This window comes from Oncorhynchus kisutch, linkage group LG25, assembly GCF_002021735.2.
Source record: "Oncorhynchus kisutch isolate 150728-3 linkage group LG25, Okis_V2, whole genome shotgun sequence".
Taxonomy (NCBI): Eukaryota; Metazoa; Chordata; class Actinopteri; order Salmoniformes; family Salmonidae; genus Oncorhynchus; species Oncorhynchus kisutch.
In genome coordinates, this window is record NC_034198.2 from 43,599,187 (window position 1) to 43,624,060 (window position 24,874).

General features: G+C 44.7%; 1 protein-coding gene across 1 annotated transcript in view; it reads left to right on the forward strand.

The window, feature by feature from the left end:
- The window catches only part of LOC109885876 (AT-rich interactive domain-containing protein 4B), a 239,422-nt gene that overhangs the window by 143,847 nt on the left and 70,701 nt on the right, over window positions 1-24,874 (forward strand). The window contains exons 17-20 of the mRNA XM_031804853.1: window positions 11,072-11,281; window positions 14,164-14,248; window positions 19,459-19,630; window positions 23,827-24,545. Of these exons, the coding sequence (XP_031660713.1) occupies window positions 11,072-11,281; window positions 14,164-14,248; window positions 19,459-19,630; window positions 23,827-24,545 (1,186 nt within the window). The remainder of the gene's footprint in view (window positions 1-11,071; window positions 11,282-14,163; window positions 14,249-19,458; window positions 19,631-23,826; window positions 24,546-24,874) is intronic.

Genomic DNA, 24,874 nt, shown 5'->3' on the forward strand with positions numbered 1-24,874 from the left:
CTGTATATAGCCTCTCTACTGTATATAGCCTCTCTACTGTATATAGCCTCTCTACTGTATATAGCCTCTCTACTGTATATAGCCTCTCTACTGTATATAGCCTCTCTACTGTATATAGCCTCACTACTGTATATAGCCTCACTACTGTATATAGCCTCTCTACTGTATATAGCCTGTCTACTGTATATAGCCTCACTACTGTATATAGCCTCTCTACTGTATATAGCCTCTCTACTGTATATAGCCTGTCTACTGTATATAGCCTCTCTACTGTATATAGCCTCACTACTGTATACAGCCTCTCTACTGTATATAGCCTCTCTACTGTATATAGCCTCTCTACTGTATATAGCCTCACTACTGTATATAGCCTGTCTACTGTATATAGCCTCACTACTGTATATAGCCTCGCTACTGTTATTTTTCACTGTCTTTTACATGTTTTATTTCTTTACCTACCGATTGTTCACCTAATACCTTTTTTGCACTATTGATTAGAGCCTATAAGTAAGCATTTCACTGTAAGGTCTACACCTGTTCTATTCGGCACACGTGACAAATACACTTTGATTTGATACCCTCTATTGCCCTGGCTGAGTTCTTTTCTACTGCTCCTCTACCCTCTATTGCCCTGGCTGAGTTATTTTCTACTGCTCCTCTACCCTCTATTGCCCTGGCTGAGTTATTTTCTACTGCCCCTCTACCCTCTATTGCCCTGGCTGAGTTATTTTCTACTGCCCCTCTACCCTCTATTGCCTTGGCTGAGTTCTTTTCTACTGCCCCTCTACCCTCTATTGCCCTGGCTGAGTTCTTTCTACTGCCACTCTACCCTCTATTGCACTGGCTGAGTTCTATTCTACTGCCCCTTTACCCTTCTATTGCCCTGGCTGAGTTCTATTCTACTGCCCTTCTACCCTCTATTGCCCTGGCTGAGCTCTACTCTACTGCCACTCTATTGACCTGGCTGAGCTCTACTCTACTATTCTACTGTCCCTCTATCCTCTATTGCCCTGGCTGAGCTCTACTCTACTGGCCCTCTACCCGCTGTGCCGTTACTGTGCCCCTCTAGTGATGTCGCTGTGCCCCTCTAGTGATGTCGCTGTGCCCCTCTAGTGATGTCGCTTTGGCTGCTCAGTCAGCTAGCTAGTCAGCTAGCTAGTCAGTCAGCTTGCTAGTCAGTCAGCTTGCTAGTCAGTCAGCTAGCTAGCTAGTCAGTCAGTCAGCTAGCTAGTCAGTCGTCAGTCCTAGCTAGTCAGTCAGCTAGCTAGTCAGTGCTAGCTAGTCAGTCAGTCAGTCAGCTAGCTAGTCAGTCAGTCAGTCAGCTAGCTAGTCAGTCAGTCGGCTTGCTAGTCAGTCAGTCGGCTTGATAGTCAGTCAGTCGGCTTGCTAGTCAGTCAGTCGGCTTGCTAGTCAGTCAGTCGGATTGCTAGTCAGTCAGTCGGCTTGCTAGTCAGTCAGTCAGCTAGCTAGTCAGTCAGTCAGCTAGCTAGTCAGCCAGTCAGTCAGTCAGCTTGCTAGTCAGTCAGTCGGCTTGCTAGTCAGTCAGTCGGCTTGCTAGTCAGTCAGTCGGCTTGCTAGTCAGTCAGTCGGCTAGCTAGTCAGTCGGCTTTGCTAATCAGTCAGTCGGCTTGCTAGTCAGTCAGTCGGCTTGCTAGTCAGTCAGTCGGCTTGCTAGTCAGTCAGCGGCTTGCTAGTCAGTCAGTCGGCTTGCTAGTCAGTCAGTCGGCTTGCTAGTCAGCTAGCTAGTGGCTTGCTAGTCAGCTAGCTAGTCAGCTAGCTAGTCAGTCAGCTAGCTAGTCAGCTAGCTAGTCAGTCAGCTAGCTAGTCAGCTAGCTAGTCAGTCAGCTAGTCAGTCAGCTAGCTAGTCAGCTAGCTAGTCAGTCAGCTTGCTAGTCAGTCAGCTGCTAGTCAGTCAGCTAGCTAGTCAGTCAGTCAGCTAGCTAGTCAGTCAGTCAGTCAGTCAGCTAGCTAGTCAGTCAGTCAGTCAGCTAGCTAGTCAGCTAGCTAGTCAGTCAGTCAGTCAGCTAGCTAGTCAGCTAGCTAGTCAGTCAGTCAGTCAGCTAGCTAGTCAGCTAGCTAGTCAGTCAGCTAGCTAGTCAGTCAGCTAGCTAGTCAGTCAGTCAGCTAGCTAGTCAGTCAGTCAACTAGCTGGTCAGTCAGCTGTTAGGGTTGTGTCAATTCGAAATCTGGTATCAGGATAAATATGACAATGAGTCACCTGACAAAATTATTATAATATACTCTACTGACAGAGGTAATTCCTGCTTCTGAGCCAGCCTGTCACAGAGTAGAGAGTGGGCGTGGTTTAGACTCACCCAGCCTATCGTTGATTGTTGGCGTACGAGCTGGTACCAGCCCCCGGGCGCTCCAGTTGTTAGATGTAACTGTTTCTGTGTAGAGTATCTATGCGCTCATTCCCTAGATACCGTTATCACATATCTGGTTTCTGTTATTGTTAAGTTTGAGTTCTAACAAAAAACAGTCTGTGGTTTGCTACACTACGTTCTGTATGTGTCCGTTTTTCTGTATTTTTCCATCACGAGAAAGGCCCATGGCCCTGAAACTGTTAACAATGTTTCAAGTCAGCTATGTTGCATAGCACATACACCCACACAAGCCAACAGCAGATTATATTCAATCACATATGATATGGTAACGGGCTATAGTGCATAACACAGAACCTCACACAGCTAGCTAGTCAGTCAGCTAGCTAGTCAGTCCGTCAGCTAGTCAGTCGGCTAGCTAGCTAGTCAGTCAGTCGGCTAGCTAGTCATTCAGTCGGCTAGCTAGTCAGTCAGTCGGCTAGCTAGTCAGTCAGTCGGCTAGCTAGTCAGTCAGTCAGTCGGCTAGCTAGTCAGTCAGTCGGCTAGTCAGTCAGCTAGTCAGTCAGCTAGCTTGTCAATCCGTCAGCTAGTCAGTCAATCAGTCAGCTAGCTAGTCAGTCAGCATTGCCATATTTGTTCTGAGACCTAAAATGTACTGAGTATGGTTGACTAGGCTGTACCGGGACAGACCCACCTGTGTGTGATGGACTGTAGACTAGGCTGTGTAGGGACAGACTGGTGACTAGGCTGTGAAGGGACAGACTGTTGACTAGGCTGTGAAGGGACAGACTGTTGACTAGGCTGTGATGGGGACAGACTGTTGACTAGGCTGTGAAGGGACAGGCTGTTGACTAGGCTGTGAAGGGACAGACTGTTGACTAGGCTGTGATGAGGACAGACTGTTGACTAGGCTGTGATGAGGACAGACTGTTGACTAGGCTGTGATGAGGACAGACTGTTGACTAGGCTGTGATGAGGACAGACTGTTGACTAGGCTGTGATGGGGACAGACTGTTGACTAGGCTGTGATGGGGACAGACTGTTGACTAGGCTGTGAAGGGACAGACTGTTGACTAGGCTGTGATGGGGACAGACTGTTGACTAGGCTGTGAAGGGACAGACCCACCTTTCAGATAGTGTACTGTATATTTCAAATTGTGTTAATTTTCTATCAAAAGTATGTGGACACTGCTCGTCGAACATCTTGTTCCAAAATCATGGGCATTAATATGGAGTTGGTCTTCCCTTTGCTGCTATAACAGCCTCCACTCTTCTCGGAAGGCTTTCCACTAGATGTTGGAACATTGCTGCTGGGACTTGCTTCCATTCAGCCACGATAATTAGTAATGTCAGGCACTGATGCTCGGCGATTAGGCCTGGCTCATAGTTGGTGTTCCAATTCATCCCAAAGGTGTTCGATGGGGTTGAGGTCAGGGCTCTGTAGGTCAGTCAAGTTCTTCCACATTGATCTCGACAAAACATTTCTGTATGGACCACGATTTGTGCACAGGGGCATTGTCATGCTGAAACAGGAAAGGGCCTTCTTCAAACTGTTGGCACAGAATGTCCCTGTATGCTGTAGCATTAAAATGTCCCTTCACTGGAACTAAAGGGCCTTAACCATGACAAACAGCCCCAGACCATTATCCTCCTCCACCAAACTTTACAGTTGGCACTATGCATTCGGGCAGAAAGCATTCTCCTGGCATCCGTCAATCCCAGATACATCCGTCGGACTGCCAGATGGTGAAGCGAGATTCATCACCACAGAGAACGCGTTTCCACTGCTCCAGAGTCCAATGGCGGCAAGCTTTACACCACTCCAGGCGACGCTTGACATTGCACATGGTCTTAGGCTTGTGTGCGGCTGCTCGGCCATGGAAACCCATTTCATGAAGCTCCCAGACAAATTGTTCTTGTGGTGAATCACAACGGCCTGTTGTGATACAGCCTGGAATCAAACAATGGTCTGTAGTGACGCGTCTAGTACTGAGATGCGACACTCGGGGGCGCATGTTGAATGTTGCAACCGAGGACAGACAATTTTATGCACTTCAGCACTCTGTGGTCCCGTTCTGTGACCTTGTGTGGCCTACCTCTTCGCTGCTGAGCTGTTGTTGCTCCGAAGACGTTTACATTTACAGTTGACCGGGGCAGCTCTAGCAGGGCAGAAATTTGACGAACTGACTTGATGGAAAGGTGGTATTCTATGACGGTTCCACGTTGAAAGTCAACGAGCTCTATAATACGGGCCAATCTCCTGCCAATGTTTGTCTATGGAGATTGCATGGCGGTGTGCTCGATTTTATACGCCTGTCAGCAACGAGTGTGGCTGAAATCGCTGAATGCACTAATTTGGCTGTAGTCTCCTGGCTCTCATTCACACCTCTGGGCTGTATGGAGATGATGAGGTGGCTGTAGTCTCATTCACACCACTTGGCTGTATGGAGATGATGAGGTGGCTGTAGTCTCATTCACACCACTGGACTGTAGAGAGATGATGAGGTGGCTGTAGTCTCATTCACACCACTTGGCAGTATGGAGATGATGAGGTGGCTGTAGTCTCATTCACACCACTGGACTGTAGAGAGATGAGGTGGCTGTAGTCTCATTCATACCACTGGACTGTAGAGAGATGATGAGGTGGCTGTAGTCTCAGTCACACCTCTGGGCTGTAGAGAGGTGATGAGGTGGCTGTAGTCTCATTCACACCACTGGACTGTAGAGAGGTGATGAGGTGGCTGTAGTCTCATTCACACCACTGGGCTGTATGGGGGTGATGAGGTGGCTGTACTCTCATTCAGACCACTGGACTGTAGAGAGATGATGAGGTGGATGTACTCTCTGTTTGCCACCAATACAGGTTGTAACTCATCACTATGGTAGTGAAAGACTTGATCTACTTCCCCAGATTCAGATGAACACGTGGAGACCATGTGTATGTCTCCGTGTCCAGTATCTGTACATGGAGTTTGAAGGAGGTTTTAAGGTAGTTTCGTTTGCTGCTAGGTTTGCAACTTCATTCAAACTGCAAACAGAGACACAGCAATGGTATCCATGCTTTCATCTGACTCTAGGGCTATAGAACGAGACCACAGATCTGGGGCCAGGCTATAGAAGGAGACCATAGATCTGGGACCAGCCTGGTGAGGTTGTGTGAGCTAACCTGGATTTGGATATCTTGACTGTACTTCCTGTCTCACGTTACTACTGTGTCTGCACTCAGCAACAGCCTCAAATTGCTGTGCAGCTAAGCTGTGCATTGCTGTGCCAACCTGCATAATCTGCCTCAGTGTCCTGAAACCATTCCCACCACCCCTCCCCTCTCTCCAGCACTTACTTTGTACTATAGCACCCCCTTGTGGCTGTCTTACCTACTACAACTCAACTAAAACCTCAAGTCAATGAGTGATGTTTATGTGGTGTGGATGAAGGGTTCAGTGGCCGAGATGTCGTGGAAGTCCACAGAGCAAGGCTAGAAGATATATAGTTTTCATGAGGAAGTGTTTGTGGGATAGTAGTATTTATTTAATGCTCAATACTGTCGCCATTATGATCTCTGAATTTTCTGTAAGCAATTCAGGAGGCTATGGGGGGTTATTTAGTAGTAGTGGCTTGGGGGCTAGGGGGGTTATTTAGTAGTAGTGGCTTGGGGGCTAGGGGGGTTATTTAGTAGTAGTGGCTTGGGGGCTAGGGGGGTTATTTAGTAGTAGTGGCTTGGAGGCTAGGGGGGTTATTTAGTAGTAGTGGCTTGGAGGCTAGGGGGGTTATTTAATAGTTGTGGCTTGGAGGCTAGGGGGGTTATTTAGTAGTAGGGGCTTGGAGGCTAGGGGGGTTATTTAGTAGTAGTGGCTTGGGGGCTAGGGGGGTTATTTAGTAGTAGTGGCTTGGAGGCTAGGGGGGTTATTTAGTAGTAGTGGCTTGGAGGCTACAGGGTTATTTAGTAGTCGTGGCTTGGAGGGGGTTATTTATTAGTAGTGGCTTGGAGGCTAGGGGGGTTATTTGGTAGTAGTGGCTTGGAGGCTACAGGGTTATTTAGTAGTCATGGCTTGGAGGCTAGGGGGGTTATTTAGTAGTCGTGGCTTGGAGACTAGGGGGGTTATTTAGTAGTCGTGGCTTGGAGGCTACAGGGTTATTTAGTAGTCATGGCTTGGAGGCAACAGTGTTATTTAGTAGTAGTGGCTTGGAGGCTGGGGGGGTTATTTAGTAGTCGTTGCTTGGAGGCTACAGTGTTATTTAGTAGTAGTGGCTTGGAGGCTAGGGGGTTATTTAGTAGTCGTGGCTTGGAGACTAGGGGGTTATTTAGTAGTAGTGGCTTGGAGGCTACAGGGTTATTTAGTAGTCGTGGCTTGGAGGGGGTTATTTATTAGTAGTGGCTAGGGGGGTTATTTGGTAGTAGTGGCTTGGAGGCTACAGGGTTATTTAGTAGTCATGGCTTGGAGGCTAGGGGGGTTATTTAGTAGTCGTGGCTTGGAGACTAGGGGGGTTATTTAGTAGTCGTGGCTTGGAGGCTACAGGGTTATTTAGTAGTCATGGCTTGGAGGCAACAGTGTTATTTAGTAGTAGTGGCTTGGAGGCTGGGGGGGTTATTTAGTAGTCGTTGCTTGGAGGCTACAGTGTTATTTAGTAGTAGTGGCTTGGAGGCTAGGGGGTTATTTAGTAGTCGTGGCTTGGAGGCTACAGGGTTATTTAGTAGTCATGGCTTGGAGGCAACAGTGTTATTTAGTAGTAGTGGCTTGGAGGCTGGGGGGGTTATTTAGTAGTCGTTGCTTGGAGGCTACAGTGTTATTTAGTAGTAGTGGCTTGGAGGCTAGGGGGTTATTTAGTAGTCGTGGCTTGGAGACTAGGGGGTTATTTAGTAGTCGTGGCTTGGAGGCTACAGGGTTATTTAGTAGTAGTGGCTTGGTGGCTACAGGGTTATTTAGTAGTAGTGGCTTGGAGGCTAGGGGGGTTATTTCGTCATTGTGGCTTGGAGGCTACAGGGTTATTTAGTAGTAGTGGCTTGGAGACTAGGTGGTTATTTAGTAGTCGTGGCTTGGAGGCAACAGGGTTATTTAGTAGTAGTGGCTTGGAGGCAACAGGGTTATTTAGTAGTAGTGGCTTGGAGGCTGGGGGAGTTATTTAGTAGTCGTGGCTTGGAGACTAGGGGGTTATTTAGTAGTAGTGGCTTGGAGGCTAGGGGGGTTATTTAGTAGTAGTGGCTTGGAGCCTAGTGGGGTTATTTAGTAGTAGTGGCTTGGAGGCTAGGGGGGGGTTATTTAGTAGTAGTGGCTTGGAGGCTAGGGGGGGGTTATTTAGTAGTAGTGGCTTGGAAGCTAGGAGGGTTATTTAGTAGTAGTGCCTTGGAGGCTAGTGGGGTTATTTAGTAGTCGTGGCTTGGAGACTAGGGGGTTATTTAGTAGTCGTGGCTTGGAGGCAACAGGGTTATTTTAGTAGTAGTGGCTTGGAGGCAACAGGGTTATTTAGTAGTCGTGGCTTGGTGGCAACAGGGTTATTTAGTAGTACTGGCTTGGAGGCTACAGGGTTATTTAGTAGTACTGGCTTGGAGGCTACAGGGTTATTTAGTAGTAGTGGCTTGGTGGATACAGGGTTATTTAGTAGTACTGGCTTGGTGGCTACATGGTTATTTCGTAGTTGTGGCTTGGAGTCTAGGGGGGTTATTTAGTTGTAGTGGCTTGGAGTCTAGGGGGTTATTTAGTTGTAGTGGCTTGGAGGCTAGGGGGGTTATTTAGTTGTACTGGCTTGGTGGCTACATGGTTATTTAGTTGTAGTGGCTTGGAGTCTAGGGGGGTTATTTAGTTGTATTGGCTTTTAGTCTAGGTGGGTAATTTAGTAGTAGTGGCTTGGAGGTTGAGGAGGCTTGGGGGTTATTTAGTAGTAGTGGCTTGGAGGCTAGGGGGGTTATTTAGTTGTAGTGGCTTGGAGTCTAGGGGGTTATTTAGTTGTAGTGGCTTGGAGTCTAGGGGGGTTATTTAGTTGTACTGGCTTGGTGGCTACATGGTTATTTAGTTGTAGTGGCTTGGAGGCTACAGGGTTATTTAGTAGTCATGGCTTGGAGGCTAGGGGGGTTATTTCGTAGTTGTGGCTTGGAGTCTAGGGGGTTATTTAGTTGTAGTGGCTTGGAGTCTAGGGGGTTATTTAGTTGTAGTGGCTTGGAGTCTAGGGGGTTATTTAGTTGTAGTGGCTTGGAGGCTAGGGGGGTTATTTAGTTGTAGTGGCTTGGAGTCTAGGGGGTTATTTAGTTGTAGTGGCTTGTAGTCTAGGGGGGTTATTTAGTTGTACTGGCTTGGTGGCTACATGGTTATTTAGTTGTAGTGGCTTGGAGGCTACAGGGTTATTTAGTAGTAGTGGCTTGGAGGCTAGGGGGGTTATTTCGTAGTTGTGGCTTGGAGTCTAGGGGGTTATTTAGTTGTAGTGGCTTGGAGGCTAGGGGGGTTATTTAGTTGTAGTGGCTTGGAGTCTAGGGGGTTATTTAGTTGTAGTGGCTTGGAGTCTAGGGGGGTTATTTAGTTGTACTGGCTTGGTGGCTACATGGTTATTTAGTTGTAGTGGCTTGGAGGCTACAGGGTTATTTAGTAGTAGTGGCTTGGAGGCTAGGGGGGTTATTTAGTAGTAGTGGCTTGGAGTCTAGGGGGGTTATTTAGTTGTAGTGGCTTGGAGTCTAGGGGGTTATTTAGTTGTAGTTGCTTGGAGTCTAGGGGGGTTATTTAGTTGTAGTGGCTTGGAGTCTAGGGGGGTTATTTAGTAGTAGTGGCTTGGAGGTTGAGGAGGCTTGGGGGTTATTTAGTAGTAGTGGCTTGGAGACTAGGGGGTTATTTAGTAGTAGTGGCTTGGAGGCTAGGGGGGTTATTTAGTAGTAGTGGCTTGGAGCCTAGTGGGGTTATTTAGTAGTAGTGGCTTGGAGGCTAGGGGGGGGTTATTTAGTAGTAGTGGCTTGGAGGCTAGGGGGGGGTTATTTAGTAGTAGTGGCTTGGAAGCTAGGAGGGTTATTTAGTAGTAGTGCCTTGGAGGCTAGTGGGGTTATTTAGTAGTCGTGGCTTGGAGACTAGGGGGTTATTTAGTAGTCGTGGCTTGGAGGCAACGGGGTTATTTTAGTAGTAGTGGCTTGGAGGCAACAGGGTTATTTAGTAGTCGTGGCTTGGTGGCAACAGGGTTATTTAGTAGTACTGGCTTGGAGGCTACAGGGTTATTTAGTAGTACTGGCTTGGAGGCTACAGGGTTATTTAGTAGTAGTGGCTTGGTGGATACAGGGTTATTTAGTAGTACTGGCTTGGTGGCTACATGGTTATTTCGTAGTTGTGGCTTGGAGTCTAGGGGGGTTATTTAGTTGTAGTGGCTTGGAGTCTAGGGGGTTATTTAGTTGTAGTGGCTTGGAGGCTAGGGGGGTTATTTAGTTGTACTGGCTTGGTGGCTACATGGTTATTTAGTTGTAGTGGCTTGGAGTCTAGGGGGGTTATTTAGTTGTATTGGCTTTTAGTCTAGGTGGGTAATTTAGTAGTAGTGGCTTGGAGGTTGAGGAGGCTTGGGGGTTATTTAGTAGTAGTGGCTTGGAGGCTAGGGGGGTTATTTAGTTGTAGTGGCTTGGAGGCTACAGGGTTATTTAGTAGTCATGGCTTGGAGGCTAGGGGGGTTATTTCGTAGTTGTGGCTTGGAGTCTAGGGGGTTATTTAGTTGTAGTGGCTTGGAGTCTAGGGGGTTATTTAGTTGTAGTGGCTTGGAGGCTAGGGGGGTTATTTAGTTGTAGTGGCTTGGAGTCTAGGGGGTTATTTAGTTGTAGTGGCTTGTAGTCTAGGGGGGTTATTTAGTTGTACTGGCTTGGTGGCTACATGGTTATTTAGTTGTAGTGGCTTGGAGGCTACAGGGTTATTTAGTAGTAGTGGCTTGGAGGCTAGGGGGGTTATTTCGTAGTTGTGGCTTGGAGTCTAGGGGGTTATTTAGTTGTAGTGGCTTGGAGGCTAGGGGGGTTATTTAGTTGTAGTGGCTTGGAGTCTAGGGGGTTATTTAGTTGTAGTGGCTTGGAGTCTAGGGGGGTTATTTAGTTGTACTGGCTTGGTGGCTACATGGTTATTTAGTTGTAGTGGCTTGGAGGCTACAGGGTTATTTAGTAGTAGTGGCTTGGAGGCTAGGGGGGTTATTTAGTAGTAGTGGCTTGGAGTCTAGGGGGGTTATTTAGTTGTAGTGGCTTGGAGTCTAGGGGGTTATTTAGTTGTAGTTGCTTGGAGTCTAGGGGGGTTATTTAGTTGTAGTGGCTTGGAGTCTAGGGGGGTTATTTAGTAGTAGTGGCTTGGAGGTTGAGGAGGCTTGGGGGTTATTTAGTAGTAGTGGCTTGGAGGCTAGGGGGGTTAGTTAGTATTAGTGGCTTGGAGTCTAGGTGGGTCATTTAGTAGTAGTGGCTTGGAGGTTGAGGAAGCTTGGGGGTTATTTAGTAGTAGTGGCTTGGGGGGGTTAGTTAGTATTAGTGTCTTGGAATCTTCGGGGGGTAATTTAGTAGTAGTGGCCTGGTGTTTGAGGAGAATAGGAGGGTTATTTATTTGTTGTGTCTTGGAGGTTGTGGAGGCTAGGTAAGTTATTTAGTGGTAATGTCTTGGAGGTTTTGGGTTAACACAGTCCAAGGGCGAGGGTATTGTTGTTGGTCTACCTACTGCCAGGTTGTGAAAGTGGGTGTGGGGGTTGTGGTTGTTGTCCATTATGGGAAGCCTAGATCCAGGAAGTGAACAGGAAGCTGAAATGTGTTTCATTGGTTTCAGGGATGAGAGCTGCAGTCGGGAGGGCGATGGTGGTGATGAGGATCTGGGGGAGGAAGGGGAGGAATTTGAGTGTTACCCCCCGGGGATGAAGGTGCAGGTGAGGTATGGGCGTGGTCGCAGCCTGAAGACGTACCAGGCCACTGTGAAAGATGCTGACGTGGAGGGGGGAGAGGTGCTCTACCTGGTTCACTACTGTGGCTGGAACGTCAGGTAAGATTAGCAGGACACACAGCCTTGGGGAATATGACCTTTCACCTCAATATATTTATCACCTGACCACTACTAGTTTAATATATATTAAGTGGAGAGGTGTGGCTGGAGCGTCAGGTAAGATTAGCAGGACACACAGCCCTGGGGAATATGACCTTTCACCTCAATATATTTATCACCTGACCACTACTAGTTTAATATATATTAAGTGGAGAGGTGTGGCTGGAACGTCAGGTAAGATTAGCAGGACACACAGCCCTGGGGAATATGACCTTTCACCTAACAACCATTATTTTACAGCCTATCTATCCTCTTCTAAAACAAAGATAATTTGGCTTTGATTGGATGACTATTTAAATGGGTATGTCCCTCATAGTAATAATAATAATACAGTAGATACTCTGCCGGGGCGGCAGGGTAGCCTAGTGGTTAGAGCGTTGGACTAGTAACCGGAAGGTTGCAAGTTCAAACCCCCGAGCTGACAAGGTACAAATCTGTTGTTCTGCCTACTGTTCCTAGGCCGTCATTGAAAATAAGAATTTGTTCTTAACTGACTTGCCTAGTTAAATAAAGGTACATTTAAAAAAATATATTTAAAAAAATTATTCATCTAATCATCTTTTTACACTGTCGGCCATCTACTGGCCGAAATAGAGAATTGGGTCAATCAGTAACATGATAATAACACGGTTGACATTGTAAAGTTTCTGTCCCTTGCTTGTCCGTCTGCCTGTCCCCCCACTGTTTGTCTAAGTAGTCTCTCGACAGGACAGATGTAACCATATGAACGTTTCTCAGTGTACTGTGGATGGCCGTAAGCCTTGTCACAGAGCCTTAGAATAATACCTCAGTCACTCTGAAAGGCCAGCCTGGTTCCTAGGCCGAGCCTGGGATGAACTGGGCTGGCCTGGTTACCCATCTACCATAGTTGCTGGAATCGCACTGGAAAGGACCACAGGCAGCGATTTGTTTTTTAAATTTATTTATTTAAAATGTTATTTGACCTTTATTTAACTAGCCACTACCACTAAGTAACTCCCCCTTCCGGTTACTAGCCAACGCTCTAACCACTAGGCTACCCTGCCGCCCCAGGGCGGGCCCTATAGTTTGAATGTGGTATTAAAGTGTTGCTATACTCACCTCTCCCCCCTGGGCCAGAGACAGGGTAGTACAGTGTTACTATGTAGAAGTAGAGTTGGCATACCTAAGGGGATTATGAGACACACACAACAGATGGGAGCTTTTCACAGTGAGACCGATGTAGTGATGTCATTGTCTTACTGGCGTTTTGTGGTTGAGTTCCAAAACTGGTTGAGCAGAAGCTCTTCTCTCTGCGTTAAGTTGTCTTCTGGTGTGAGGTTGGAAGACTTTCATTCCTTTCTGTAGGTACTTAAGTAGTATCTCTGGGTAGTATCGGTCTGTAGACTGACGTTAAGTAGTATCTCTGGGTAGTATCGGTCTGTAGACTGATGTTAAGTAGTATCTCTGGGTAGTATCATTCTGTAGACTGAAATTAAGTAGTAATTGTGGTATTTTATCCTAATGTGGATTTATCTTCATTAATGTTGTCTTCTTCCATAAAATAATGTGGATTTATCTTCATTAATGTTGTGTTATTCCATAATATAATGTGGGTTTATCTGCATTAATCTTCTGTTATTCCATAATATAATGTGGGTTTATCTGCATTAATCTTCTGTTATTCCATAATATAATGTGGGTTTATCTGCATTTATCTTCTGTTATTCCATAATATAATGTGGGTTTATCTGCATTAATCTTCTGTTATTCCATAATATAATGTGGGTTTATCTGCATTAATCTTCTGTTATTCCATAATATAATGTGGGTTTATCTGCATTAAGAAAACCTTATTTCATGATATCATTTTGGGTCTCTTTCTGTTAGATCTGGATCCTGTTTGACTAAAGTGGGGGTCAGACAGACGATAGAGGATTGAATGTCTGTGTGGTCAGTGAGGTGTTGGTTTGTCAGACAGACGATAGAGGGTTGAATGTCTGTGTGGTCAGTGAGGTGTTGGTTTGTCAGGCAGACGATAGAGGGTGGATTGTCTGTGTGGTCAGTAAGGTGTTGGTTTGTCAGACAGACAATAGATAGATAGAGGGTTGAATGTCTGTGTGGTCAGTGGGGTGTTGGTTTGTCAGGCAGACGATAGAGGGTTGAATGTCTGTGTGGTCAGTGAGGTGTTGGTTTGTCAGACAGACGATAGAGGGTGGATTGTCTGTATGGTCTGTGAGGTGTTGGTTTGTCAGACAGACAATAGATAGATAGAGGGTTGAATGTCTGTGTGGTCAGTGGGGTGTTGGTTTGTCAGACAGACGATAGAGGGTTGAATGTCTGTGTGGTCAGTGAGGTGTTGGTTTGTCAGGCAGACGATAGAGGGTGGATTGTCTGTATGGTCTGTGAGGTGTTGGTTTGTCAGACAGACAGACGATAGAGGGTTGAATGTCTGTGTGGTCAGTGAGGTGTTGGTTTGTCAGGCAGACGATAGAGGGTTCAATGTCTGTGTGGTCAGTGAGGTGTTGGTTTGTCAGACAGATGATAGATAGAGGGTTGAATGTCTGTGGTCAGTGAGGTGTTGGTTTGTCAGACAGATGATAGATAGAGGGTTGAATGTCTGTGGTCAGTGAGGTGTTGGTTTGTCAGACAGATGATAGATAGAGGGTTGAATGTCTCTGTGATAATACTTGTTAGGCTCCCTATGTAGTGCACCACTTTTGACCAGAGCCTATAGGGAATCCCATAGAGTGTTTGTCAAAAGTAGTGCACTATATGGGGAATAGGGTGCCATTTGGGATATGAGCTATATACACGTTACTTTTGACCTGTGATTGACCCTTTGTGTCCATCTCTCCCATCAGATATGACGAATGGGTCAAAGCCGACAAGATTGTCCGTCCGGCCAATAAGAATGTTCAGAAGATCAAGCATCGCAAGAAAATAAAGGTAGGAGAAATATTAATAAAAAAAAATGTAATACTATTTTGCATATACAGTTGCAGTCAGAAGTTTACATACACTTAGGTGGAGTCATTAAAACTAGTTTACATACACTTAGGTTGGAGTCATTACAACTAGTTTACATACACTTAGGTGGAGTCATTAAAACTAGTTTACATACACTTAGGTTGGAGTCATTAAAACTAGTTTACATACACTTAGGTTGGAGTCATTAAAACTAGTTTACATACACTTAGGTTGGAGTCATTAAAACTAGTTTACATACACTTAGGTTGAAGTCATTAAAACTAGTTTACATACACTTAGGTGGAGTCATTAAAACTAGTTTACATACACTTAGGTTGGAGTCATTAAAACTAGTTTACATACACTTAGGTGGAGTCATTAAAACTAGTTTACATACACTTAGGTTGGAGTCATTAAAACTAGTTTACATACACTTAGGTGGAGTCATTAAAACTAGTTTACATACACTTAGGTTGGAGTCATTAAAACTAGTTTACATACACTTAGGTTGGAGTCATTAAAACTAGTTTACATACACTTAGGTTGGAGTCATTAAAACTAGTTTACATAAACTTAGGTGGAGTCATTAAAACTAGTTTACATACACTTAGGTTGGAGTCATTACAACTAGTTTACATACACTTAGGTTGAAGTCATTAAAACTAGTTTACATACACTTAGGTGGAGTCATTAAAACTAGTTTACATACACTTAGGTTGGAGTCATTAAAACTAGTTTACATAAACTTAGGTGGAGTCATTAAAACTAGTTTACATACACTTAGGTTGGAGTCATTACAACTAGTTTACATACACTTAGGTTGAAGTCATTAAAACTAGTTTACATACACTTAGGTGGAGTCATTAAAACTAGTTTACATACACTTAGGTTGGAGTCATTAAAACTAGTTTACATACACTTAGGTGGAGACATTAAAACTAGTTTACATACACTTAGGTTGGAGTCATTAAAACTAGTTTACATACACTTAGGTTGGAGTCATTAAAACTAGTTTACATAAACTTAGGTGGAGTCATTAAAACTAGTTTACATACACTTAGGTTGGAGTCATTAAAACTAGTTTACATACACTTAGGTGGAGTCATTAAAACTAGTTTACCTACACTTAGGTTGGAGTCATTAAAACTAGTTTACATAAACTTAGGTGGAGTCATTAAAACTAGTTTACATACACTTAGGTTGGAGTCATTAAAACTAGTTTACATACACTTAGGTTGGAGTCATTAAAACTAGTTTACATACACTTAGGTTGGAGTCATTAAAACTAGTTTACATACACTTAGGTGGAGTCATTAAAACTAGTTTACATAAACTTAGGTGGAGTCATTAAAACTAGTTTACATACACTTAGGTTGGAGTCATTAAAACTAGTTTACATACACTTAGGTTGGAGTCATTAAAACTAGTTTACATACACTTAGGTTGGAGTCATTAAAACTAGTTTACATACACTTAGGTTGGAGTCATTAAAACTAGTTTACATACACTTAGGTTGGAGTCATTAAAACTAGTTTACATACACTTAGGTTGGAGTCATTAAAACTAGTTTACATACACTTAGGTTGGAGTCATTAAAACTAGTTTACATACACTTAGGTTGGAGTCATTAAAACTAGTTTACATACACTTAGGTTGGAGTCATTAAAACTAGTTTACATACACTTAGGTTGAAGTCATTAAAACCAGTTTACATACACTTAGGTTGAAGTCATTAAAACTAGTTTACATACACTTAGGTTGGAGTCATTAAAACTAGTTTACATACACTTAGGTGGAGTCATTAAAACTAGTTTACATACACTTAGGTTGGAGTCATTAAAACTAGTTTACATACACTTAGGTTGGAGTCATTAAAACTAGTTTACATACACTTAGGTTGAAGTCATTAAAACTAGTTTACATACACTTAGGTTGAAGTCATTAAAACTAGTTTACATACACTTAGGTTGAAGTCATTAAAACTAGTTTACATACACTTAGGTTGAAGTCATTAAAACTAGTTTACATACACTTAGGTTGGAGTCATTAAAACTAGTTTACATACACTTAGGTTGAAGTCAATTAAACTTGTTTTTCAACCGCTCCACAGATTTCTTGTGAACAAACTATAGTTTTGGCAAGTTGGTAAGGACATATACTTTGTGCCAACAATTGTTTCGACAGATTTTTTTCACTGTATCACAATTCCAGTGGGTCAGAAGTTTACATACACTAAGTTGACTGTGCCTTTAAACAGCTTGGAAAATTCCAGAAAATGATGTCATGGCTTTAGAAGCTTCTGATAGGCTAATTGACATAATTTGAATCAATTGGAAGTGTACCTGTGGATGTATTTCAAGGCCTACCTTCAAACTCAGTGGCTCTTTGCTTGACATCATGGGAAAATCAAAAGAAATCAGCCAAGACCTCAGAATAAAATTGTAGACCTCCACAAGTCTGGTTTATCCTTGGGAGCAATTTCCAAACGCCAGAAGGTACCACGTTCATCTATACAAACAATAGTACGCAAGTATAAACACCATGGGACCACGCAGCTGTCATACTGCTCAAGAAGGAGACGCGTTCTGTCTCCTAGAGATGAACGTCCTTAAGTGCGAAAAGTGCAAATCAATCCCAGAACAACAGCAAAGGACCTTGTGAAGATGCTGGAGGAAACAGGTACAAAAGTATCTATATCCACAGTAAAACGAGTCCTATATCGACATAACCTGAAAGGCCACTCGGCAAGGAAGAAGCCACTGCTCCAAAACCGCCATAAAAAAGCCAGACTACAGTTTGCAACTGCACATGGGGACAAAGATTGTACTTTTTGGAGAAATGTCCTCTGGTCTGATGAAACAAAAAATAGAACTGTTTGGCCATAATGACCATCGTTATGTTTGGAGGAAAAAGGGGGAAGCTTGCAAGCCGAAGAACACCATCCCAACCGTGAAGCACGGGGGTGGCAGCATCATGTTGGGGGGGTGCTTTGCTGCAGGAGGGACTGGTGCACTTCTCAAAATAGATAGCATCATGAGGATGGAAAATTATGTGGATATATTGAAGCAACATCTCAAGACATCAGTCAGGAAGTTAAAGCTTGGTTGCAAATGGGTCTTCCAAATGGACAATGACCCCAAGCACACTTCCAAAGTTGTGGCAAAATGGCTTAAGGACAACAAAGTCAAGGTATTGGAGTGGCAATTATAAAGCCCTGACCTCAATCCTATAGGAAATGTGTGGGCAGACCTGAAAAAGCGTGTGTGAGCAAGAAGGCCTACAAACCTGACTCAGTTACACCAGCTCTGTCAGGAGGAATGGGCCAAAATTCACCCAACTTATTGTGGGAAGCTTGTGGAAGGCTACCCGAAACGTTTGATCCAAGTTAACCAATTTAAAAGCAATGCTACCAAATACTAATTGAGTGTATGTAAACTTCTGACCCACTGGGAATGTGATGAAATAATTAAAAGCTGAAATAAATAATTCTCTCTTCTTAATTCTGAAATTTCACATTCTTAAAATAAAGTGGTGATCCTAACTGACCTAAAACAGGGAATTTTTACTAGGATTAAATGTCAGGAATTGTGAAAAACTGAGTTTAAAAGTAGTTGGCTTAGGTATACAGTGGGGCAAAAAAGTATTTAGTCAGCCACCAATTGTGCAAGTTCTCCCACTTAAAAAGATGAGAGAGGCCTGTAATTTTCATCATAGGTACACTTTAACTATGACAGACAAAATGAGAAAAAAAATCCAGAAAATCACATTGTACGGTTTTTTATGAATTTATTTGCAAATTATGGTGGAAAATAAGTATTTGGTCACCTATAAACAAGCAAGATTTCTGGCTCTCACAGACCTGTAACTTCTTCTTTAAGAGGCTCCTCTGTCCTCCACTCATTACCTGTATTAATGGCACCTGTTTGAACTTGTTATCAGTATAAAAGACTGTCCACAACCTCAAACAGTCACACTCCAAACTCAGCTTGGTTTGAAGAAATCAACTGTGGGAGCAATTATTAGGAAATGGAAGACATACAAGACCACTGATAATCTCCCTCGATCTGGGGCTCCATGCAAGATCTCACCCCGTGGGGTCAAAATGATCACAAAAATCCCTGAACCACACGGGGGGACCTAGTGAATGACCTGCAGAGAGCTGGGACCAAAGTAACAAAGCCTACCATCAATAACACACTACGCCGCCAGGGACTCAAATCCTGCAGTGCCAGACGTGTCCCCCTGCTTAAGCCATGTCCAAACTCGTCTGAATTTTGCTAGAGAGCATTTGGATGATCCAGAAGAAGATTGGGAGAATGTCATATGGTCAGATGAATCCAAAATGGAACTTTTTGGTAAAAACTCAACTCGTCGTGTTTGGAGGACAAAGAATGCTGAGTTGCATCCAAAGAACACCATACCTACTGTGAAGCATTGGGGTGGAAACATCATGCTTTGGTGCTGTTTTTCTGGACCAGGACGACTGATCCGTGGAAAGGAAAGAATGAATGGGGCCATGTATCGTGAGATTTTGAGTGAAAACCTCCTTCCATCAGCAAGGGCATTGAAGCTGAAACGTGGCAGGGTCTTTCAGCATGACAATGATCCCAAACACACCGCCTGGGCAACGAAGGAGTGGCTTCGCAAGAAGCATTTCAAGGTCCTGGAGTGGCCTAGCCAGTCTCCAGATCTCAACCCCATAGAAAATCTTTGGAGGAGATCTGCATGGAGGAATGGGCCAAAATACCAGCAACAGTGTGTGAAAACCTTGTGAAGATTTACAGAAAACGTTTGACCTCTGTCATTGCCAACAAAGGGTATATAACAAAGTATTGAGAAACTTTTGTTATTGACCAAATACTTATTTTCCACCATAATTTGCAAATAAATTCATAAAAAATCTTACAATGTGATTTTCTGGATTTTTTTCTCATTTTGTCTGTCATAGTTGAAGTGTATCTATGATGAGAATTACAGGCCTCTCTCATCTTTTTAAGTGGGAGAACTTGCACAATTGGTGGCTGACTATATACTTTTTTGCCCCACTGTATGTAAACTTTAACTGTAGCCATTTCAAATGAATTTACCGAAGAAACAGTTGTGTTTCTGTTTATGAAGATGACATGAGGTGACCACAAGATACAGAACATTACTCTGGAGCCCTTAACATGGTCTTCCTGCCCTCCCAGAACAAAGCGGAGAGAGAGCGCAACCGCCTCGAACGACTGAACCAAGACCTGGGGAGTCCGTCCCCCAACAACCTACGTGTCCCCCGCCCCTCCTCCAAACTCCTCGGCCCTGGCTATGGCTCATGTCCCGGCTTGGCCCACGAGCTCCATGTCTTCTCCAAGATGGAGGACGGTGAGAACCAACGGACTATGCAGTCTTTTGAAATCACTTCTATACTCAATGGCCTGCAAGCATTGGAGGCAGGTTAATGGAGAAACATTTTTTTTTTGGGGGGGGGGGGGAATTGTCAAAGACAAATTGTTTTAACCTAAAACATTTAATAAAGACATTTATAATACAATATTATGGGAAATGGGAATGAGAGGGCTACGCAGCAGTGATTGAATGAAGCATGAGTTGAGGCTTAAGTCCATGATGGGTTGTGGTGTTCAGAAGCATCAGTGCAGGACAGGCTCATCATGGATGGATGGAGTTGGAGACGAGCTGAACTCTTCCACTGACGACAGGACAGGACTGGGAAGACAAGAAACAGTAACACGACAGAGATAGACAAAAGAGCTAAGAATGAGTTGGTCCAAGCAAGGCTTATAATCAAATTGTTGTGTAATGTGATTGACACCGCAAAAAGTAATGACAGAAAATGGACAGGGATGCTCAGTGCTCAAACATCCAATGGATGAGAGGGTCCATGAGATATGGCTTCAGTTCACTTCAGGAGAGAGTTGACACTGTTAGTGGCGTGGTCGTCACCTCTTAGGGAACAGGAGGTGACTTAGCTGAAGTGGTCGTCACCTCTTAGGGAACAGGAGGGGACTTAGCTGAAGTGGTCGTCACCTCTTAGAGAACAGGTGGGGACTTAGCTGAAGTGGTCGTCACCTCTTAGGGAACAGGAGGGGACTTAGCTGAAGTGGTCGTCACCTCTTAGGGAACAGGAGGGGACTTGGCTGAAGTGGTCATCACCTCTTAGGGAACAGGAGGGGACTTAGCTGAAGTGGTCGTCACCTCTTAGGGAACAGGAGGGGACTTGGCTGAAGTGGTCGTCACGTCTTAGGGAACAGGAGGGGACTTGGCTGAAGTGGTCATCACCTCTTAGGGAACAGGAGGGGACTTGGCTGAAGTGGTTGTCACCTCTTAGGGAACAGAAGGGGACTTGGCTGAAGTGGTTGTCACCTCTTAGGGAACAGGAGGGGACTTGGCTGAAGTGGTTGTCACCTCTTAGGGAACAGGAGGGGACTTGGCTGAAGTGGTCATCACCTCTTAGGGAACAGGAGGGGACTTACCTGAAGTGGTCGTCACCTCTTAGGGAACAGGAGGGGACTTAGCTGTAAATACAAATAGCAGATACATTTCATTACAGCAGCACCATCGTAGGTTTGGGAAACAAGTTTCTCCATCAAGTTAAACAAGAGTGACGAGAAAGCAAGTTTGATCAGTCATGGAAAGAAAAGCGCTGAAAACAAATTGGCTCCCTATTTTAAAAGAAAATGGAGAACAAGCTATGAAGGAAAGGTACAGCCAACTAGCGCAAAAATAATATCCCAATCCCGAATGCTGTGCTACACATGTAGCGCTATATTTTACGTCATGTACCTACATTATATAGGTTTTATATATTATTATATAGACATTATATATGTTTTATACACGTCAGCTTTGCACGCCGCCGTTAAACTAGACGTTGGCCGATAACGATGTTGGCATTTTTAGCTACTATCGTCCGATTCCGATATGTTCACCGATATATCGGTGCATCCCTACGTTTATACAGCAGCCTAACAGGTATTCTACTTTGTTATATCGGTGCATCCCTACGTTTATACAGCAGCCTAACAGGTATTCTACTTTGTTATATCGGTGCATCCCTACTTTTATACAGTAGCCTAACAGGTATTCTACTTTGTTATATCGGTGCATCCCTACGTTTATACAGCAGCCTAACAGGTATTCTACTTTGTTATATCGGTGCATCCCTACTTTTATACAGTAGCCTAACAGGTATTCTACTTTGTTATATCGGTGCATCCCTACTTTTATACAGTAGCCTAACAGGTATTCTACTTTGTTATATCGGTGCATCCCTACTTTCATACAGTAGCCTAACAGGTATTCTACTTTGTTATATCGGTGCATCCCTACTTTCATACAGTAGCCTAACAGGTATTCTACTTTGTTATATCGGTGCATCCCTACTTTTATACAGTAGCCTAACAGGTATTCTACTTTGTTATATCGGTGCATCCCTACTTTTATACAGTAGCCTAACAGGTATTCTACTTTGTTATATCGGTGCATCCCTACTTTTATACAGTAGCCTAACAGGTATTCTACTTTGTTATATCGGTGCATCCCTACTTTCATACAGTAGCCTAACAGGTATTCTACTTTGTTCAATGACAGACATGAGTACAGGCGGATTAGAGAACAGTTTACCACATTACACTTTTATACGGTTCAATCAGAAATTATTCATTTTTTCCACAGTTTATTTCATTACTGCCTTACTCTAAAATAGATTAAATTAATTGTTTTCCTCAATCTACACGCAATACCAATAATGACGAAGCAAAAACAGGTTTTTAGAAATGTTTGCACATCATTAAAAAATGAAAACAGAAATAACAGGTATTCAGACCCTTTGATTTGAGAGTCAAAATGAAGCTCAAGTGCATCCTGCTTCCATTGACCATCCTTGAGATGTTTCTACAACTTGATTGGAGTCCATCTGTGGTAAATTCAATTGATTGGACATGATTTGGAAAGGCACACACCTGTCTATAAAAAGGTCTCACAGCAGAAATCAAGCCATGAGGTCAAAGGAATTGTCTGTAGAGCTCCAAGACAGGATTGAGTTGAGGCACAGATCTGGGGAGGGTACCAATAAATGTCTGCAGTATTGAAGGTCCCCAAGAACACAGTGGCCTCCATCATTCTTAAATGGAAGAAGTTTGGAACCACCAAGACTCTTTCTAGAGCTGGCCGCCCGGCCAAACTGAGCAATTGGGGGAGAAGGGCCTTAGTCAGGGAGGTGACCAAGAACCTGATGATCACTGTGACAGAGCTCCAGAGTTCCTCTGTGGAGATGGGAGAACCTTCCAGAAGGACAACCATCTCTGCAGCACTCCACCAATCAGGCCTTTATGGTAGAGTGGCCAGACAGAAGCCACTCCTCAGTAAAAGGCACATGACAGCCCGCTTGGACTTTGCCAAAAGGCACAAAAAGGACTCTCAGACCATGAGCAACAAGATTCTCTGGTCTGATGAAATGAAGATTGAACTCTTTGGCCTGAAGGCCAAGCTTCACATCTGGAAGAAAACTGGGACCATCCCTACGGTGAAGCATGGTGGTGGCAGCATCCCTACGGTGAAGCATGGTGGTGGCAGCATCCCTACGGTGAAGCATGGTGTTGGCAGCATCATGCTGTGGGGATGTTTTTCAGCAGCAGGGACTGGAACACTTTTCAGGATAGATGGAAAGATGAACGGAGCAAAGTACAGAGAGATCCTTGATGAAACCTGCTCCAGAGCGCTCTGGACCTCAGACTGGGGCAAAGGTTCACCTTCCAAGAGGACAAGAACCTTAAGCACACAGCCAAGACAACGCAGGAGTGGCTTCAGGACCTTGAGTGACCCAGCCAGAGCCCAGACTTAAACCCGATCGAACGTCTCTGGAGAGACCTGAAAAAAGCTGGGCAGCGACACTCCCCATTCAACTTGACAGAGCTTGAGAGGATGTGCAGAGAATAATGGGAGAAACTCTTCAAATACAGGTGTGCCAAGCTTGTAGCTTCATACCCAAGAAGACATGAGGCTGTAATCACTGCCAAAAAGATGCTGTAGCAAAGTACTGAGGGTTTGAATACTTTTCTAAAAAACAGTTTTTGCTTCGTCATTATGGGATATTGTGTGTAGATTGATGAGGGAAAAAATGATGTAATCCATTTTAGAATAAGGCTGTAACGTAACAAAAACTGGAAAAAGTGAAGGGGTCTGAATACTTTCCGAAAGCACAGTACATACATAGACGCCTCCAATTGTTGGAAATTCAGTTAAAAGTAATTGAGAAGTCATGGAAAACTCATGCAATTCCATCCATCTAAATGTATTTGAACCCTTACTTGTTTAAGGGTACTTTGAGGGCAAGGGTATTTTACTTGTTCAAGTGTAGTGACTCCAATACCTTTGGAATGAAAAATAGTTGTTTGGAATGAAAAATAGTTGTTTGGAATGAAAAATAGTTTTGGAATGAAAAAGAGTCTTAATCCAATAATAGATTAGGAATGTATTTAATTCCAAACAACTATTTTCCAAATCTCCTAGACTGACTGCTAGTATAGTATGTGATTATGAAAACCATGTTGTTGTTTCAGCCTCAGATAGTTCAACAGATGACATTGATCACCAGGATGAGGAGGGTGATTGTGAAGATGAAGATGACCGTCCAGGGGGGCGCTGCGGTCTCAGAAAGGGGGGTACCCCAGAACATGTCAGAAAGGGGGGTACCCCAGAACATCTCAGAAAGGGGGGTACCCCAGAACATCTTAGAAAGGGGGGTACCTCAGAACATCTCAGAAAGGGGGGTACCCCAGAACATCTCAGAAAGGGTGGTACCCCAGAACATCTCAGAAAGGGGGGTACCCCAGAACATCTCAGAAAGGGGGGTACCCCAGAACATCTTAGAAAGGGGGGTCCGCCCGAACCACCTCACGCATTAGACCACTGGGAGGGGGCCACCTTTACCAATGTCCCCAAAACCCCATTGATCGCAGGAAATGGCCAAGAACCAATCAACAAAGATGTCCCGGAGGCGGTGAAATGGCAAAGCCAACCAGTGTTTGAGGGTGAGAGGGAGGGGCCGGGTAGCTCTGCCTCGAGGAAGAGGAAGTCAGAGGGAGCAACCCGGGAGCGGTCGGAACGCACCCCTAAAGGACCCCTGTCCAAAACCAAGCTCCCCACCCGGAGCATCAGGAATGCTGACTGGCTGTCGAGAGACCCCAGGAAGGCCAGGGAGAGAGGAGGAGGAGGGGAGGAGAGAGGAGGAAGAAGGCCAGGGGAGGAGAGAGGAGGAGGAAGAGGGCCAGGGGAGGAGAGAGGAGGAGGAAGAGGGCCAGGGGAGGAGAGAGGAGGAGGAGGAAGAGGGCCAGGGGAGGAGAGAGGAGGAGGAGGAAGAGGGCCAGGGGAGGAGAGAGGAGGAGGAAGAGGGCCAGGGGAGGAGAGAGGAGGAGGAAGAGGGCCAGGGGAGGAGAGAGGAGGAGGAAGAGGGCCAGGGGAGGAGAGAGGAGGAGGAAGAGGGCCAGGGGAGGAGAGAGGCGGAGGAAGGCCAGGGGAGGAGAGAGGAGGAGGAAGAGGGCCAGGGGAGGAGAGAGGAGGTGGAAGAGGGCCAGGGGAGGAGAGAGGAGGAGGAGGGCCAGGGGAGGA